The sequence below is a fragment of the Nelusetta ayraudi genome, unplaced genomic scaffold, assembly GCF_046127955.1.
Source record: "Nelusetta ayraudi isolate G7.1 ecotype Tasmania unplaced genomic scaffold, CSIRO-AGI_Nayr_v1 ptg000151l, whole genome shotgun sequence".
Lineage (NCBI taxonomy): Eukaryota > Metazoa > Chordata > Actinopteri > Tetraodontiformes > Monacanthidae > Nelusetta > Nelusetta ayraudi.
The window spans coordinates 230,445-250,599 of NW_027466201.1; the positions used below are offsets into that span (position 1 = coordinate 230,445).

General features: G+C 46.5%; 1 protein-coding gene across 3 annotated transcripts; it reads left to right on the forward strand.

Moving 5' to 3' along the window:
* The first annotated feature begins 3,374 nt into the window (after window positions 1-3,374).
* On the forward strand, window positions 3,375-14,065 carry LOC142879983 (single-minded homolog 1-like). 3 transcript variants are annotated; one of them, XM_076013577.1, is made up of 12 exons: window positions 3,375-3,550; window positions 4,556-5,032; window positions 6,225-6,307; window positions 6,441-6,530; window positions 6,666-6,774; window positions 7,052-7,137; window positions 7,582-7,781; window positions 7,903-8,009; window positions 8,187-8,334; window positions 11,390-11,546; window positions 12,095-12,488; window positions 12,986-14,065. In XM_076013577.1, the coding sequence occupies exons 2-12, from the start codon at window positions 4,858-4,860 to the stop codon at window positions 13,768-13,770; spliced, it is 2,334 nt and encodes a 777-aa protein (XP_075869692.1). In that variant the 5' UTR covers window positions 3,375-3,550; window positions 4,556-4,857; the 3' UTR covers window positions 13,771-14,065. The 3 variants fall into 3 exon arrangements, with proteins under 3 accessions (XP_075869692.1, XP_075869690.1, XP_075869691.1); XM_076013575.1 differs by having other exon boundaries at window positions 3,376-3,550; window positions 12,092-12,488; XM_076013576.1 differs by lacking the exon at window positions 3,375-3,550 and having other exon boundaries at window positions 4,296-5,032; window positions 12,092-12,488.
* Window positions 14,066-20,155: the final 6,090 nt, after the last annotated feature.

The window sequence follows — 20,155 nt, forward strand, 5'->3', positions numbered from 1 at the left end:
GTGTTAAGTGGGTATAGCGTGTATACCTGTGTATACCACTACCTCCGTCACTGTGTCGCACAGTGCAACCATCAGAGGCTGATCCCTGAAGGAGGCCTCGCTCTTCTGTCGCAGCTCCACCTTTCGCCTTGAATCTTGCCCCCCCGCCCTCCTAAATAACCTACCTTCCACGAACCCATCTTCCCTTCCCATTGCTTTTTTTTTTTCTTCCTCCCTCCGCCGCCGCAACCTCCCCCGCCCCCTCCAAACCCGGTCATGCTGTGCAGAATTCAGGGCCCGGCTTCCCGCCGAGAAGCGTGATCGGTGAAAAACACAATAAAAATGGAAAAAGATGGCAGGCAGGGTGGATGGATGGAGGAAGGTTGGAGGGACAGTGAGGCGAGCCCCCCTGCGGCGGCGGCAGCATGCGGTGGGGGCATTAACAGGATGTCCGGGCACTGTAAATCTTCCATACCTGGCGCTGCTCGGAGCAAAACGCCGCACCCCAGAGGACTTCCTGTCAGTCACTGGCGATTGGGAGGAAGCTTCCTTCAAGGTGGTGAAAGCTACTGTTGTTTTTCCCCGTTTGGTCGAGCGACTTCATTTTTTGGTTTCTTTAACATTTTAATGAATATCATTATTATTACTATTGTTATTTATATCATGCCATAAATGCCAGCCTTTTAGCTCAAGTCTTTGTTTTCCACACTTTTATTGTCTCGGGGCTTTTGCCAGCCTCTCGGGCTCCACTTTATAACCGTTTTGAATCTTATTTATTTTCACTGATTGTTCGTTGGACCTCCCGCCTGGATGGAGGGGGCAGAACAAGGTGGCCTGGATGTGATGGGGGTGTCGCCGCCAACCTGGGGTTGGTCACAAGGCCCCTTTGTGACATCACAGGATGCTGATTTCGAGAGCGTTTTGGCGCCCACAACGAACAAATGAGTTTTGCCATTTATGAGGCACTGACTTACAATGTAGATTTTTTATATATATATATATATATTTATATATATTATTTATATTTATATATGTCAAAATTATTGTTGTTTTCAGAAAATATTGAATAATTGAAGTTTCCATCATATGGGAGCTTTAAGTTTGACCGATAGGGAGAGGATTTTGTATTACAGATAATTATTGTCTGATAAACAAAATATTTAGAGCAGATTGTTTTATTTTGTTTTATGTCATTTTATTCTATTTAATTAAAAAAAAAAGAAAGAAAAAACGACAATTGCCTGTGACATAATCTCAGGCCAAAGAGGGGAAATTCAGTGACGACAAAAGACATATCAGCTGAAAGGATGCAGTGACATGTTCGCCCGTCAGAGAGACCCTGACACACACTCGCACACTGCCCCTACAGGAATAAATTCATATATAAATACAAATGAAATAAATAAAATCCCAGAGGAAGAGCAGAATGGGTGGAAGTGAGGAATCTGCTCTCAGGTAGCCGCCAGAGTCTCCAATTATGGCGGGATGCGGCATCAATCTGAGGACTAATTATGTGCGTAATGAGCTCACCGCCGTGCGTCCGCGCCCCCGTCACCGCGCCTGCTGCGCTAACCGGCACCGCCCCCCTCCCGCCAACCGCCCCCGCCCCTCGCCCTCCTCCGCCGGCTCCTCCATCAGAGGCCCCGCTACCTAATTAAAAAACTACATGCGCCGCGGCGCTCTCATCTGATTCACACCGAGAAAATTAATCCTCAGATAAACGTGTTTGTGCGGGACGCCGAGAGAGAGGAGCTCTGAGCGAGGCGCTCGGATGCCGGCCAGCCTGGAGGAGCCTCAACTGCTTTGCTTCAGGGACTGGAAAGAACAGAAATCTGCAATACACACACACACACACACACACACACACACACACACATATATATATGTATACATACATTTCTCTCTTTATATGTGTGTGTGTGTGTGTATGTGTGTAAATATATATTCATTCTACTTTTACACTATATGTGCATGTATACATATATATATATATATATACACATATATATATACACATATATATATATAGACATATATACATACATATATACATATGTATATACATATATATATATACATATATACATGTATATATATGTATATACATATGTATATACATATGTATATACATATATATATACATATACATATATATACATATATATATATATGTATATATATATATATATATATATATATACATATATACATATATCTTTATATATATACATATATATATATATATATATATATATATATACACATACATATACATATATATATGTATATCGCTGATTTCTCTCTTTCCCAGTCCCTGAAGCAGAACAGTACATATGTATATACACACATATACATATATATAGAATAAAATATATACTGACATTAAATAAACAGATATTTTACTTAAAATTTTGGCATGTAAATTCAGGACTTAACTCCAATTTTAGACGAATTCTATTAAAAAAAAAAAAAAAAAAAAAAAAAAAAAAAACCCTAAGAGAAAATGTTAAACGGGGCTGATGACTGGAAGGAGGGTCTCCAACATGCAAAACAGATGAGATGAATCATTTCAAGTCTGTCCAGATGCCACCAGCAGTGAGCACTCGCACTGATTTTTTCTTTTCTTTTCCTCTCCCCATTTTCGTATTTGTTCTTCCCCGCAAAAAAAAAAAAACAACCTTGACAGCCTGAGAGTCCATCAGTGCGTAGGAACGAGACGGAGAACACAAATGTTCCACGAGAAAGCGACTGGCTAGAAATTTGATCATCAGAAAACCATAAGTCATGATGAAAAACAATCACGACACAATGCACTGCTTTCCGGGATGAGAGACATAATTCTGTTGATATTAAAGTTTTATTTGCACTTGAAGCTAAAGGAGGGTGTGGGCACATTTGATGTCCTTAATAAGGGCGGCAAAAACACATTTTACCATCGATGTAGGACGAAAACAAGGGGCCATCTAGCGTCTCTCAAGCCTGCCTGTCTTTGGAGACATTTCTTTACACTATTACACCGGCAGTGCATGGCCCCTGCTTATGCTTATCTCTCTCTCTCTCACCCTCCCTCCTTTTTTAAAGATGCGTAATCATCCATCTACTTCAACTCGAGCCGTGATCTCCACGCTTATGTAAAAAAAACAAAACAAAAACAACGACACACACTCAACAACAACAACAACACCACCAAGAGACGCGTCTGATCGCCGCGCTGCCCCGAGCCGCTGCCCCGAGCCCCCCCCCCCCCCCGGAGTCTTCACGCCCACGGGTCCCCTCCGCGCGACCAATGGCGACGCCGCTCCCAGCCGCCGCGGACCAATCAGGGAGGCGAAGTGGAGCGGCAGCGCGGGTGGGCGGGGACCGTGGCGCCTCGGGGAAGAGAGACGTCGAGCTAGCCGAGGGGAAGGAGGGTTCGTCGGCCACGAATGCCACTCGTTGCGCGTCCTCTTATAATTTGGAGAGGTGTATGCAGCGCACGGCCGCGTTCGCCTTTCCAGGTGGAGAAATCCGGGAGGAGCCGAGGAGCCGAACTTTAAACTGGGACGACTGGTTTGAACCCGCGTCAGGACAGGTGAAGAAAAAAAAAAAAAAAAAAATCCCAGCAGGCTGCTGCTGCCCGCCGGAGGCCGCCGAACATCGATTCGCGTATTTGGGGCGGGGGGGGGGGGGGGGGGGGGGTGCGGCGCGGCGCGCAACGGGAGCACGTCTGCGGGTGTTTTAACGAGTCTTAGTTTCTTTATTTAAAAAGAAAAAGCGACACAAACAGGGGGGGCGAACGTGATATTATGTCACGGTTTTTTTTTTCTTCCATTATTTATTTTCCATTCCTTGCGGACGCTTGTTGCGCACATTCTAACGCGGATCAAATGACACGCTCGCGACCGACTGCGCAAGAAGAAGCAGCAACACGACGCCTCGAGTTCCTTTTTATTCTCCTGATTGCGACGGAAAAGGTTGTGTTTTTTTATGCTGTTGATTCGTTACTATTGTCACCGTCGCTCCCGTTCTTTTTTTAAAAATCACAGAAAAAAAAAAGCTGACGTAATTGCAGCGCGAAAAATGTTTTCAAAATTCGGTTAAAGTTGAGAAAAAAAAAGGGGGGGGGGTAGGTCACTAATGTATTTTTGTAGCTCCTTTATTTAACGCAGATGTTTTTTCTCTCTCAAATGAAGACGGTGTTGCATGCAGTGAATTATCAGCGTGCTGCTGCTGCTGCTGCTTCACGCGGCCCAAATTGTTGTATTTTCATTTATTCGTGCAAGCAAAGTAGACACGCTGATATCATTTTTTTTTTTCAAGTTTTGTATTTGGTTTAGCGTGTCGCATATATTCCAGACAGTGGATTCTACAGGTCGGCCTCTCATTCAGATTTTATTTCGTAATGCGAGCGATGAATAATAATATTTCGACAGCTTGGCTCCATCTGACAGGACGCGCTGCTCCTTGGCCAGCAGCAAAAAAATAAATAGAAAATAAAAAATAACACGGGGGACACATCCGGGTTTGATATAAACGCACTGACGTCAAAATTGCAAAAGGAAACGGCATCTTTTCTTTTTTTTCTCGTGCATTGCAGGTCATGGATGGAACCCCGCTGCACCAGCATCGCCACTGTGGACCTTTAAGAAGCTGATACGTCCACGCGCCACATCCGGATATTTATATTTTTTAATAAAAGAAAAAGAAAAATATCTGGATTCAACAGTTCAAAACTCCAGTATTTTTTGTTCGATTTTTTTTTTTTTTTTTTTTTTGTAATCTTATATTTTTCACATCACCATCTGCCATGACAAGGAGCGGACGCGCGGGGGATTGTGCTCGGCTGTCGCTGTGAACGAGAGGAGAGGACAGAGGGACACGCGTTGAAACAACGCCGAGATGAAGGAGAAATCCAAAACGGCCGCAAGGACTAGACGGGAAAAGGAGAACAGCGAGTTTTACGAACTGGCTAAAATGTTGCCACTGCCGTCGGCCATCACCTCTCAGCTGGACAAGGCCTCCATCATCAGACTGACGACCAGTTACCTCAAGATGAGGATCGTTTTCCCTCAGGGTGAGAATCATTATTATTATTATTATTATTATCATTATTATTATTATTATTATTATTATTATTATTATTATTATTATTATTGTTATTAGATTATTATTATTATTATTATTATTATTATTATTATCCCAAAGGTCCCACATTTTTATTTCCCGGACAGACTTAAGTGTGATACATATATGTTTATATGTCTTCTTCTTATTATTATTTATTTATTTTTTAACAAAATCAATATAATCAAAATAATTCAACAGCATCGTTCCCTTTTAAAAGTGCTACATTCACCGACAAAAAACACTCCTATGAGTATTTTTGTTTTTATGGAAGACTCTAAAAATCGCCATAATTTCTTGTTATAATAATAAAAAATAAATAAAATAAATAAAAATGAGCTATTTCAATTAGAGCAATGCGATAAGATCGTCATTCACGCTGCTCTCCAGAGTCTCGCCAAATGTGTTCTGATGCATTATGTGTCCGGGGGAGAAGATGCGCCTTCATCTTTTATACAGGTGTCTGTCTGCAGCTTTCTGCGTGACTTGGAACAGGAGCAACCAATTATTTATTTTTTCTGAAAAAAAAAAAAAGAAAAGAAAAAAACTAAAAAGAAAAAGGCCCCGCGCGGCTTCTAATCATCGAGACACATGTCAGCAGGAGGCACACTCTCTCTCACACACACACACACACACACACACACACACACACACACACACACACACACACACACACACACACGTTGATTATCAGGTTCTAATTTTCCACATTTAAGAAAGGAAAAAAAAGAAAATACGTCACTAGTGGAAAAAACATCATTTTTCTTAATAGCAAGAAATGTGTTTCAGAAATGTTGGTTTTGTTTTTTCAAATAAAACAAATAAAATAAAAACAAAGATATTTTTTTGTTTTTGTTTTTTTTCTCTTGTCCGAAATTCAGTGGCGAACCGGTTTTGGTTCCACATGGAAACTCGTGGAAGGATGCACCAAAAAAATAAAATTAAAAATAAATAAAAAGAACAGCAGCACCATCAAAAGAAACGAGCATATTAACGCTTTCATTTTATTTTATTCCAATAGCCGCATGAGATTTTTTTAAAGTTTTTTTTTTTTTATTGACCTATTGGGGGCCAAATTGGCCCGTGCGATAATAAAATAAAAAGTGCCCGTTCGTGATGACGTCACTTGACTGTGTGTCCAGGTTTGGGAGAGGCGTGGGGTCACACGAGCCGCACGAGGTCCCTGGACAACATCGGCCGCGAGCTGGGCTCACACTTGCTGCAGGTACCGGCTGCCACGGCCACGACTCCATCGCTCTTGTGTGTGCGGGCGCGCGTGCGTGCGAGTGTGTGAGTGTGTGTGTGTGTGTAAGAGATGTAATGGTCAAACCCAACCCCGGTCCCCCTCCCACCTACAGACCCTGGACGGATTCATCTTCGTGGTGGCGCCGGACGGGAAGATCATGTACATCTCAGAGACGGCGTCGGTCCACTTGGGACTGTCTCAGGTCCGCGCGCGCGTAACGCACGTTTATCACTTAAAAAAAAAGAATAAATAAATAAATAAAAATAAAAATAAAAAATAGGGGGAAATAATGCCCCGTTCGAATGAATGAACGAGTGACCCGGGTTCTTCTCCACAGGTAGAGTTGACCGGGAACAGCATTTACGAGTACGTGCACCCCGCCGACCACGACGAGATGACCGCGGTGCTGACGCCGCACCAGCCCTACCACTCGCACTTCGTCCAAGGTGAGTTGCTTTGATTTATCTATTTATTTATTTACACACACACGCGCGCAATTACACGCAGCCCATATACGGGACTGCATTTGCGGCCCTGCATGACGCGACCGAATGCGCGTTCATCCATTCGATCTCATCCGGCTGTTTTTGCCGTTATTGTTGCAAGTGTCAACGTGGGGGGGGGGGCGGGGGGGGGGGTGTATACATGTTCAATTATTATTGAGTTTTTTTTTTATTATTATTATTTAAAAATACAATCACGTGATTACCTCCCCCTTCGCAGAATATGAAATGGAGCGCTCTTTCTTCTTGCGGATGAAATGTGTGCTGGCTAAAAGGAACGCGGGCCTCACCAGCGGCGGCTACAAGGTGGGGCTTGTTTTCAAAATCCTGTTCATGGAAACTGAAATTGACGCACTAAGTTTGTTTTTTAAAAATGTTTTTTTTTTTTTTTTTTTTTAATTAAAAAAAAAAAGCCAACTGTGTGACATCAAAAGAGGTTAAATTGATGGAGGGAAAATGTGCTTACAGTTAAACTACAAATATATGTATTTCTTCTCATTTGCTAGCATGAGAGTCGATGGCCACGTTGAGCCTAGTGTCTCCTGAATTTACCCTCACATCAGGTTAATGAAGATCACGACTGAACTTGAAGCGTTTGCAGTGCGCCCTCCTACCATTGGATGCTGCTAAATTTCACACAGTCGGCCTTTAAAATGCGATTTAAACACATTTTCTCAAATGTATTTTTTGCATTGGATGAGACTGTTTCTCATCCTACACTCACTGTCTACCTACGCCCCCCCTCCACAGGTGATCCACTGCAGCGGCTACCTGAAGATCCGCCAGTACAGCCTGGACATGTCGCCGTTCGAGGGCTGCTACCAGAACGTGGGCCTGGTGGCCGTGGGTCACTCGCTGCCGCCGAGCGCCGTCACCGACATCAAGCTGCACAGCAACATGTTCATGTTCAGAGCCAGTCTGGACATGAAGCTCATCTTCCTGGACTCCAGGTAAACACAGTGTTTTAAAGGAGGAGTGGGGGGGAGGGGGGGGATTGTAGAGGTATTTTATCGAAGCCTCTTTCTTAATCTCCAATGGCGGCCTTTGTTTTCCATGCTCGCTCCTCCCCAGGGTGGCGGAGCTCACGGGCTACGAGCCGCAGGACCTGATCGAGAAAACCCTGTACCATCACGTGCACGGCTGCGACATCTTCCACCTCCGCTGCGCGCACCACCTACGTGAGTCATGAGCTGGCCTCGCCTCTCCTAGCCTCGCCTCGCCTCGCTTCGTCTCGCCTCGCCTCGCCTCGCCTCCAGACGTTGCGTTTCGCAACCTCCCCCTTTCTCTGGGCTTTGGCTAACTTTGCCTTTTGTCAAAGCGGGCCAGACGCAAATAACGCCTGTCTCCTGCCGCAGTGCTCGTGAAAGGACAAGTCACCACCAAGTATTACCGCTTCCTGGCCAAGCACGGCGGCTGGGTGTGGGTGCAGAGCTACGCCACCATCGTGCACAACAGCCGCTCGTCGAGGCCCCACTGCATCGTCAGCGTCAACTACGTCCTGACGTGAGTCTGCGCTGCTAGCGCAAGCGAAATAACAAACCATAAATGTGTCTGTGAACGCACCGTTCGTTTGTTTTTCTTTGCTCCCCTGCTTTGATCTGATGTACATTTTTGAGCTTTGCCAAAGTGTGAGGCGGAAGGTTTTAAGGGCAGATGCTTTTTTTTTTTTCTTCTCCCTTTTCCAAAGATGTTTGCAGAGGGGACAGCATTTAATATTTAACTAGATTAAGGAAAATCAAATCATACACTTTGGTGATCCGAGCTGGAGGCTCACTCGGCGATGTGTCGCTCGGAGAAATCCTTCTCTTTATCCAACACCCCCCCCACACACACACACACACACACACACACACACACACACACACACACACACACACACACACACACACACACACACACACACACACACAAACGTATAAATCCACCCCGATGCTGCTGCCGCCGCCGCTACCGAGCGGCACGGGCGCTTGTGTGTTATGAGAGCACAAAGCACACTGAGGCCCCTCCTGAGACGGCAAGACAAACATCAGGGGCTCAACCCCATCAGAAGGAAGAAAAAAAAAAAAAAAAACCCTCAACTGTCACAATCGATCGGCAGTCCGAGGAAAGCAGAATCGATCAAACGGTGAACTAGGAATCAATAGCCATCCCCATCGCCGGAGCATATGTTGGATTTTTCTCGTTAAGTTTGGCGGATCCACATGTCGCCTCTGTGTGTGTGCGTGTGCCCGTGTGTGCGTGCGCGCGCATGCGTGTGTCTAGTTGCGCATCCAACGCGCGAGCAGTTGGGTTTGTGTACACGTGCAGCAACACGGCCGCGACACTCAGGCTATCGATCCCCTCCACCCTTTCGCCTCAACCAATGCAGTACGGAGAAAACAAAGTGACTGCATTAAAAATGACAGTGAATTTTTCAAAGGCCTCATCGACTCTTGCGCAGCTCGCGAGCAAAAACAAATAATAAGTGAAGAGTTTAAAGGTACAGTGTGTAAAAATCCCGCCATCTAGTGGTCAGATTTGAGATTGCAGCGCCCCTTCGCTCGCCCTCCCGCTACCGAGCTCGCCAGCGAACTACGGTCGGGCTGTGCGCACAAACCTGGATACCTCGTCCACCTTCTTCTTCGCTGGTTCATTTGGACGCAATACAAAATGCGGCATCAAAAATATAGCAGTGCAAGATGGAAGCTAACTGGGTTGCTCCAAGTGCATTCTTATATGTAAAAACAACAGTTCTATGGGTAGGAAAATCAAATTACTTTTACTGTACTGTGAGTATCCACTTTTATCAATATATTTACATGCAGTATATTAAGCTTTTTCTAGTAAAAAAAAAAAAAAAAAAAAAAATCATAAATCAGGCCAACTTTTACAAATTGGACCTTCAAAATAAATGCAGATGCTAATAGAGCCACCTCATTTTAGAGCGCCTTAACGCAGACAAGAACGCGTGGATAAATCACGCTTGGGAGGTCGGGCCCCCCCGGCATATATCAGGCGCGAGGTGCTCCGACATTGACCCCGGGGCGGAATTCAGATAGCACAGCTGAGTTTGCACAAAGGCCTCGACGTTATTGGCTCAGACGTATAAGTCAGAGCGGGGAGCGCGGCGGCGGCGGCGGCGGCGACACGGGAGCAGCGGCCACTATACCTGCAAGAGCAAACAACGCCCACACATGTGTGCGCTTGGCTGTCCAAACAGAGCCTGTCCGCCCCTCCGAGGTGTTGCACATAAAGAATGGGTCACACTTCAGAGTCATATTAAAGAGGCTGGCCGCGCCGGGTCAGGGATGGGCCACGGGGAGGTTTAGAATGCCAGGCGGCTGCTATTACATACTGTTGATGTGATAAGTTAAGAATAGGCTCATGTTTGCCCAACACTTGACACAAGAGCCTTTTCATTCCCTCGACGGCAACGCTCGGACTCGAGGTTCAGCCGCGGGACAGTCGGTTAAAATGTCAAAAGACGGCGCGGGAAAGGCTGCTGAAAAGACGAGGCCGCGCCTTTGCGAAAGAGAAATGATTTTATGCAACGTGCCCGGCGCGGAGGAAGTCGACTTCTGCAGGACTACGTTACCGTCCGACGGGTTCTGGTAATGGTTGCATGGCAGAGAATAATGATTAACTTTGGCCACGGCGGTTTTGTTTCCTTCCCTTCCTCCCAGCGGTAGAAAGGCTTAATCCCTTTATCTAGGAGGTTGTTTTCACTTTTTGGAGGCCCCACAATACTCAGGACTCTTTTAGCGTGCCTGTTAAACAGTTTGGGATTTCCGTTGTTGACCTGCGTGTCGGCAGCAAACTTTACACAGATTATGCCTCCCATTAGAAAACTGCCACCATGAAAGAGGTTGTTTTAGCGTCACACAAGAAAGCTGTAAAGCTAAAAAAAAAAAAATAAAAAAAAAAAAAAAAAAAAACCTTAGCTAATGCTTATTGGCTAAAAAAAAGTAATAGTAAAAAAAAATAGAATAAAAAATAAAAATTGTCCCAATGGGCATAAATCTTTTTTAATCAAAGCCAAGATTTTTATTTTATAGAAAAGCTAACTTCCGACCGCTAAAAGCAGCAAGCTAATCATGAAACGCTACATTTTAACAGAGATAGAACCCTAAAAATTGACCTGCTAAAACGGTAAATTTAGAAGCCAGTTTAATCTTTACTATGTAGCCTACTAGCGTGACCGATTTTTGCAACTATAGAAAGGACAACTGTGGCTGCTCATGTTTATACCATGTTGCTGCGCTGCGACGAGAGCCAAATAAAGTCCGGCTGTGATCCAAATTAAATTCCATTCTTACTGGGACACGTTTGCTTGTGGCAAATTTCGTGCAAAAATGTCTAGACATTTCACTGAGTAAGTATGATATCAACACCCTGCCAGCACTGGAGTTGAAGCAGAAGCTACGCAAGGAACATTCATTGAGAAATGTTCCCGTCTGGGCCACAGTCACCAGATTGACTGACAGTGTGACACTGCAGAATTTCCTGAATTTAAATGAGGGTTCCAAACTGGGTGGCTACGGGTTTAAAATGCATTTTTCTTCTTCATTGCATGCAAAAGGGATACGGAATACAAGGGAATGCAGCTTTCCCTGGACCAAATGAGCCCCACCAAGCCCGCGTTTCCCTACGCCGACAACCACAGCGAGGACCGAAAGAGCACCAAATCACGTCTGACCCCAGCCAAGACTAAAGTCAGAGCCTCGCCGTACCCGCAGGTAACAAACAGTCTGTGTGCGAGTGATCGAACTAGATTAATCCCAATTAACAGCACCAAAAGGTTTTCCCGTATCAGTTTGTGGAACAAAAGTACGGAATAGATTGAGCAAACAACTCTGAACCAAAGTGTCACGGAAGCCTTTTACTACTAACATGTCCAATGTACAATTTATCAGTTCATTGTGTCTTCTTATTATTATTATTATTATGTACGTTATGTATGTAAGTATTGTGTATTTATTATTTATCTACTTATAATTGTTCACGGTTTATATGTACTTGAGCAAAGCCCTTTCAATTCTGAGACCTGTCGAATTGATCACGGCACAGACTCGTCAACGGCACAATATAAATACTGCTTCATCCTGATCCCTTTTGAACATGTAGATTGTGAAATTGTAAAGATGTGACACACTAATATAAAACCAACATTCATGTTTGAAATAAACTAAACCTCGACCACAGCCGTAACCAAAACGGAAGGAATGCCGGCCGCTGAAATGATCGCTCTTTCAAGACGGGCAAATTTCTCTGTCGCTGTCAGCAGTTCTCGGCTTTCAACCCGGAGCGCTCGGAGTCGGACCAGGACAGCCAGTGGGGAGGGAGTCCGCTGACGGACTCGGCGTCGCCTCAGCTGGTGGACCCCGGCGATGCCGCCGAGACGTCCTGCGCCTACCGGCTGTACCCCGACTCGGGCTCCCTGTGCTACGGCCTGGGCCTGTCGGAGGACGACCTGGCCCACGCTCAGACGCACCCTCACGCCGCCTCCTGCGACCGCGTGCGCTGCCAGAGCGGGCGCTACTTCCTCGGGACCCCTCCGTCGGGGAGGGAGGTGTGGTGGGACGCCACGCGCTCGGTGCTCTCCCTGCCCAAGTCCTCCATGGAGACCAGCGGCGGCGGAGGTGGCTACGAAATCACGTCCTACCACGGCGCCATTCACGGTGAGGCGCTAGAGGGTCGAGACCGCAGCCATCTGTCTCCGAAAACGGCCCCCTCCCTCCCGCGATAGCCGCCCTTCCAAGCGTTATTATGGGATGGGCAGAGTTGTTTACGGCGCCTCATGCCAGCGCGCCGATTGCAACCATCTGTTTTTCAAAATTGCACACAATTGAAAGCCAACTTATTTCACATTTGATGTCTTCCGACAGGGAGGGAGGGAGGGAGGGTTGCGAGCCCCACAGCGCTTCTGCCAAGAATTTCAATTTGAACGTGGGCGCGCATTGCATGCGCGTTTCAAAGCAAAATTCCGCACCCGCGGGCACGCTCGGCGCTTTTCGCACAATGGCCGCTTCAAACGCACCAGAGGAAACAAAACGGAGGGCGCGCATCGCCAAAAATCCAAACCAGTTGCGCTCGCGATTACTCATTGACGAAGCGTCAGCCATTGTTTTTTTGTTTTTTTGGGTAAACCTGACCATTGGACTCTTCCCCGCTGCAGGGCGAGGCCACTGGGACGAAGACAGCGTGGTGAGCTCGCCCGACGGGGGCGGCTCCACCAGCGACTCGGGCGAGCGTTACCACGGCGACCACTACCGGGTGGCGGCGGCGGCGGCGGCGGCGGCCCCCCGGGAGCCCAGCAAGATGGAGACGCTGATCCGAGCCACGCAGCAGATGATCAAGGAGGAGGAGAGCCGCCTGCAGCAGCAGCACAAGGAGCCGCTGGACGTGTCGGGCCTGGCCAAGGCGCACAGCCCGCAGTGCTTCGCCTCGTCTCTCGCCCACCACTCCCAGCTCGGTATGCCCAGCGTGGTATGCCGAGGCCCGGGAGCCCCGAGCATAGACCTACCCCTGCCCCTCGCCTCGGAGCGGCTCCACCACCGGGACGCCATCAAGGCGCTCTGCCCGCACGACAACGACGAGAACACGACCAGCCCGGCGTCCCTGTCCCGCCTGAGCAGCCCCAGCTCGGACGGCATCTCCAGGTCGGGCCTGTCCCTCACCAAGGACTACCTGCAGTCGGAGCTGTCGCCCCACCCGGCGCAGCAGCCGCAGGGCAGCCCGCTGATCTACCCAGCCCCGGAGAGGCAGCCCCTGGACAGGCAGGCGGCCTACGCCTTGACCGGGTACTCCCTGGAGCACCTGTACGACCCGGAGAGCCTGCGGAGCTACTCCGGCCTGGCGTGCGCCGGGGTGCAGTACGACGTGGCGTCCCACGTGAGGATGCAGGCCGAGCAGATGCAGGGACACAAGGCCACCTCGGTCATCATAACCAACGGGAGTTGACAACGCCCACCGACGGAGCGGCAAACTGTAAACGCGACGGATACCGCATGACACAAAACCGGAGTGGAAGGACCGACATTTTTTGGCACGACACCCGGCGCGGTCGAGGGTTTGGACTCGGCGGTTCGGCAGGAGCGGAGCGGAATTTCTCGTGGCAGAGACCTGACTTTTCCTCCGTGAGAGAAGGGGAGGAAAAAAAAACACACGCCGTCCGTCATTTGGAACCTGGTTAAACATCAAGCCGGCGTTTCTGTTTCGAGAGCTCACGCATGGCCGCTCGCGAGAGTTAATCTGTGAGGGAAAAGGAAGGGGGAGAAAAAAAAAAAGAAAAACTTAACAAAAAAAGTGTTGTTCCACTGCTGCCCCTCCTACCCCCCCCTCCCTCACCTGAGAACTGGCACAGCGCATGTGGCGTTCGAGGCATGAGGCTCAACGCGGGAAAGCTGACATTTCGTTATTGTGAGATGTTTCCTGGTATTTATTTGTCCGTGGGCTGATTTTTTTTTTCTTTTTTCTGTTGGTGTCAAATCTTTTTTTTTTTTTTTTCCTAAAGAAGATTTTTTTTTTTTTTTTCTTTTTACTCGTCAAACCTTTTTTGGGGTGGTTGTTACAATTCGAGGAGATGGGTCTGATATTTGCCAAATTAGATGGACAGTTGTTGAAATAGAGAATCCAAAAGCAACTATTTGCTGTTGGCACCCTGAACAGACAGTGTGTGTCTCAAGCAGTTGGACTTCAAATGGCATTTCTGCATGTCAGGATATTATTTTTTGGGGTCTGTTTTTAACTGCTACCCACGTGGAGTTAAACCTTCTGCAAATGCAACCCCCAAACCCCCCCTGCAGGAAAGTTTTATTTCTGATAACAAAGAGGGGTTTAAAAAACAAAAAAAAACAAAAAACAAAACAATCTTATCCAGAAAACTTAAATGTTTTTTTTTTTGTTGTATTATTTAATTTATGATGTAAATATAATCCATGCAATGACCTTTGGAATAAGAAGTGACAAGATTATTTATTAATTGGTTTAAGAAAAAAAAAAAAAAGTCTGGAATCTGAATACAGTTGCAAAAAACCAACACGTGTCTCTTGATTTCTGTTGCACAACATTTAAAAGAATCTTTATAATTTGTTCAAAACGCTGCTTAAAGAAGGAAAGACAGCGGAACTGCAGGGAGAACATTTGAAACTGGTTAGCTTTATGGGAAGAATCCCTGGTTTAAGTATGAAACAAGTGCAAAATCATGCAAAAGTTTGTGGCATATTTCGCTCTTCTGGTTTCTACTTAATCCAAAAAGGGCGTTTGAAGAAATGCAAACGCAAAGACAGCGAGCCTGTATATGAATGCAGACAAAAACACTCACCAGCCACTTTATTAGTTCCACCTCATTGGTTCCTGCTACGTGATAAAATGGACAGTGGCTGCTTTACAGTGGAGAGGTGTCGTGCGTTCAGACGCTGCCGACTGGGACGTGACCAGTGGTCCCGTCGCCTTTCTATTGTCTGAAACCAGTTTGCCCAGTCTGACCTCTGACCCCTGACATCATCAAGGCAATCCCAGGCAACTTGGTGTTAGAAATCCCAGCAGTCAGCACCTGACGCTGGGCTTTGAACTTTAAAAAAAAAAAAAAAAAAAAAGTTATTTCCAATAAGCGTGAATCGCGACTGGCGCGGACAGCAAAACCAGTTCCCATGCTCATCAATCAGCCAGCGCGAGGACGCAATTCGCAAAAATAATTGAAAGCATGAGGAAATTTTCAACCGTGACAAATTTGGATTTATTTTTTTTTTATGATTTTTTTTTAATTGGACGATGAAGACGAAATGCCGAGGTGGGGGCCACCAAGCGGAGTACAAGTGAAAGCAGCCATTAGAACAGCGGGCTGCCTGCGAGACGGCTCAAAAAAAAAAAAAAAAAAAACCCTCGCGTGCACGTTTCCGCACCTTGAAGCGGTTGAACTCGCACGTTCAGCCGCTCTGACCTCTGGCTCCCGGGGCGATTTCTCTGCCTCCGCACTTTAATATATGTAAGTTATTTGCGCGTAGCGGCAGAGGGGAGCTGTTTTTTTTTTTTTTTTCGGCCTTTCTTTCTGCGCGGAGGAACCTGGAGACAGTCTGGTCCCGGATGCGAAGCCGCCCCGACCCCTCATCAGTCAAAGCCGACGTCATCCCGCGACGTAGAAGCGCCCTCTCCCCCCTCTGCCGACATCACTCAGGCTTCAGCCTCGACGCATCTGTGTGTTTATTGCGCGGTAAATTTCTTCTTCTTCTTCTTCTTCTTCTTCTTCTTCTTCTTCTTCTTTTTTTTGTCTCCCCTGAGGTTAACGTGCTAGAAACGCGGTCAAACAGCGGGCGCCGTGCCCGGACGCTGCGCCGCGCACCTCCGCCGCTTTCCTCACCCCACCTCCACCGTCAGTCTCTGTCAGTCTCGGGGCGAAACGAGATGATCGATTAAAGCCTCGGAGACGTAAATCAACGGTCTCTACGTGGGGTTTGGGACGAAAACAAAAGCAGCGTAGACCTGCTTACAGGTTATAGCTACATGACCGTTTTAGGAGAAATGAGAAACAACACTGAGAAGACAACCTGCCCTATCATTATTATCATTATTATTATCATTATTATTATTATTATTATTATTATTATTAAGGGCCCATAATATGTCAAATTTATTTTTCTATGTATTTGACAATATATTTCTAGCCTGTCAATGAATGAACTCTCCAGAAATGATCATTTTTGGGGGGTAAACCTTCCCTCTTTTACCTGATTCCCCCCTCTTTTTCCTTGTTCCTTTTCAGAGGTGGCCACAGCCAATCACCTCCCTCCATCTAACGCTCTTCTCTCGCACCAACTAACTTTACATCTTTTCTCACAACTTCCCCATAAACTCATTTTAGTGTATTTTAGTGCATACATCATTTTTTTCCTTTGCCCTACTTTTCAGAACGTCTGAACTTAAACGCGCAACTGAATGAACCCTCTGTGATGTCACAAAGGGGAAACAACGTTTCGTCGAAGCCTATCTCGGGTTCGTGGCGGACCCCTCCCCCATCAGACAGGTGCGCCCTGTGAAACCACCTCGTCTGTCTCGTCTTCGCAGGAAACCAGTTTTTAGCGGGAAGCTAAAAAATCGAGACGCTGCAAACAGAGGGCTAAATACACGGTTGTCTTGAGATCTCCAACATCTCACGGACAAATAAGTGCACGGGGCTGCTAACCAGAATGACAAATAATGATCGGACAATGGCTACAACATGGGACCGGAGAGGCAGACCGCGTCTGTAACATTAAAACAAAAATAAAAGAACGAATAAATAAGACAACAGGCTGAAATCTATGCCAGAATGTCAAGTAAATGCCGTTACATGAAAATTAGCCATGTTAAAAAAAAAATAGGGTTTGAAAAAGTCAAAGGGATCTAAAAGGCAGACTGAGAGCAGATGTCACCTCCTGAAATGGCCCGAAATCTAAAACATTTCCGGCTCCGCTCGCGCTGTTGCATTAGCAGTCGGCTAGGCTGCAGCTGCGGCCACATCACGCATTAGGCTGGAGGTGCATGTGTGTGTGTGTGTGTGTGTGTGTGTGCGTGTGTGTGTGTGTGTGTGTGGGGAGGGGGGGGGGACTGTACATCCGCTGCAAGGTGGGAGGAAACGGATCCTAAGGCGGGATCTCCAGAGTGCAGGTGGCGAGCGCAGGGCTCGGAATAGCCATCGGAACGTCGGCATGATTGATTTGAGGGCCGGGAAGGAGGCACAATTGCATATTCATACGTCAATTAAAGCGTTGGCCCGCCACATAATTCAAGCTGACGCGCGGTGAAGAGTCGTCCTTGTGAAGCTGCTTCAGACCAAAATGCTTCAACATGTTGCGCGTTTGACCTGCTGCAGCCTTAACAGACCCATTAGAATTCATTAAAATCCCTGGGCTTTGTTCCTTTTCTTTACATACTTTCAGAGCAGGAATTTGCGCCTACCGATTACCCAGAATGGAAACGCACGACTGCAAATTGTTGTCTTCCGTTAAAGCTGTACAGAAAAAGACAAAAAAAAAATAATCTGGATTTCTCCCGGCCAATCAAATGAGTCGGCCGAGGGCAAAGAGTGCAGGAGCTGGGAAAATCAACCAACCGGGGGCATTTAGTGACACCTCCACAGCAGACCTTGTTATTGCACCGCGGCACCTTCGGATGTTCTGATCGGGCGGGCTCGGATATTGGGGTCAGCCGGTCGATCTGATTGGCTGAGCCGCTAGGCTGAGGTCATGCGGTAAAAGCGGGGAGGAAATAAGGTTCCTCCTCGGTGTCACAGCGTCCGAGTCGGGAATGCCGCCGCAAAAATGTGCTGCTAATTAGCGGCGGCGCGGTTTTCCCGCAATGCAATTTCACCTCTGATTGCCGAGTGAGCCGCGTCTTTGGCTTCTTACCTGTTGACTTCCTTTTTCTAAAGTGCACCGTTTTTAAAAGGTCACATTACGCCATACTGGCGTTTGAAATAAACTGCATGTTTTCCAACAACAATACTCATCTCTAAATTGTCACTAACTGCCCAGAAGAGAAAAAAAGTCAGCGCCATGTTTTTGTTCCAGTGCCAAACATGTGAATGGCATCAGCTTTAGCAGAAAGCTAAAACAAACAATGTTGGACAAGAGGCCGTAAACACGGGGCTAAATCTGCTGTTTTCATAAGATCTACAGTAATGTTTGGAAATTAAACACATGACGACGCAACACTAGAGTCAAGGAGGAAAATTAAAGATCGGAAAATAGCTACAATACGGGTCCTTTGAACGAACAACACATTCAGGATGTCAGGAAATGACTGCCTCAACTCCTTTGGTGGCAAAGCGTCACTTAAAGCATAAACATTCCATAACGTTAACTTTTTATTTCTTAAAAAGGTAACGTTTTTATTGATTTTTACTCTGCTTTTTACTTTATTTATTTTTATTTTGAAAGGGACAGGCACATAATGAGAGCCTGCACTCGCACGGATGTCACCAGATCTTATCTTATTGGAGACATTATACTACTGTAAACATGTTGCGGACGTCGCAAATTGCCAAGTGACGATGACTATAATTAGTCTGGACAAAAGTTCAGAAATAAACCCAAAGAGCACAGGACTTCACTCTGTTGTCGGAGGAGTCGTGGTTTTCTTAGAGTCCTTAGATTATATAAAACATTTAATCACTTTGACAAGAAGTGCAGTCTACAGAATTCCCATGGAATCCATGCATAAAGCACTAAAAGTGGCATGGAAAATGGGGGGGGCGGGGGGGGGAATGGAAATGGAAAACTAAAACTGTGTGTGTCGTTAAGACTTGTTGATGAGATTTTTGTTGAAAAATAATTACCTTTTTTTTCTTTTCCCTTTTTTGTTTTCTTTACAAAACTGTAACAAAAATACCTTGACTTAAAACTCGCTAATCCCTCAGCAATAAGACTACTTAACAAAGAAAGACTCGCACAATATCCTAAGACACACGTGTACACACACACACACACACACACACACACACACACACACACACACACACACACACACACACACACACACACACACACCGGCTCAGACAGTGCGATTCTAATGCCCTCCAATCCTGTGAATCCCTTTGTTCCTGATTTCACGCTTGATTTGCCCACAGCTTGAGTCTGGCTGCCATCGGCGCTCCTCTCGCCTGCTTTCACTCCTGCCAAATCCACGGAGCCACGCAGGATCCGTGTCCCCCCTCCACCCACCACCACCACCACCCACTACACCCCCCTCCTCACTCGTCTGCCGCAGTTCCGCTCCAACAAACTCCCCGTGCCAAAAGAGTCGTTTGTCCGCTCGTCTGTTTGTTTGTTTGTTTGTTTGTTTGAAACTTCCCCTCCCCGAATGTGCCACGAAAACACAGCAGAAATCTGCCAGGATCAGACGTGTATGTGTCTGCGTCTGTGTGCGTGTGTACAAATAAGAGCCGCTTGTCGTTTTACATTGTTTCTGCATTAAAGGGAGGACGAGGACGAAGCCGAGAGTGAGCGAAATGCAGTGGTGGGCTGGTGGGGTCGGATAATAACTCATCAGACCCCCTGAAATCATCTAAGCAAAATTGAATTAATCGCGATAAATTAAATTTAATCACGATTAACTACACGGCTAGCACCGCGCAGCGATCGAGCGAGCCGCGAACAATCCGCGTCAAGCTGGACAGGAAGTCACTCAAAGAAACACGAGAAAATCCGGTAAAGTTTCGGAATAAAAGCAATTTTCAAAATAAAATACCACGATTGACAAATCCGATCGTATTTATGTACGCGTCATATATATATTTGTCAGTATCTAAACAGAGTGCGAGAGACATGAAAACGCACACGCACACACACACGCACACGAAAGAGAGCTA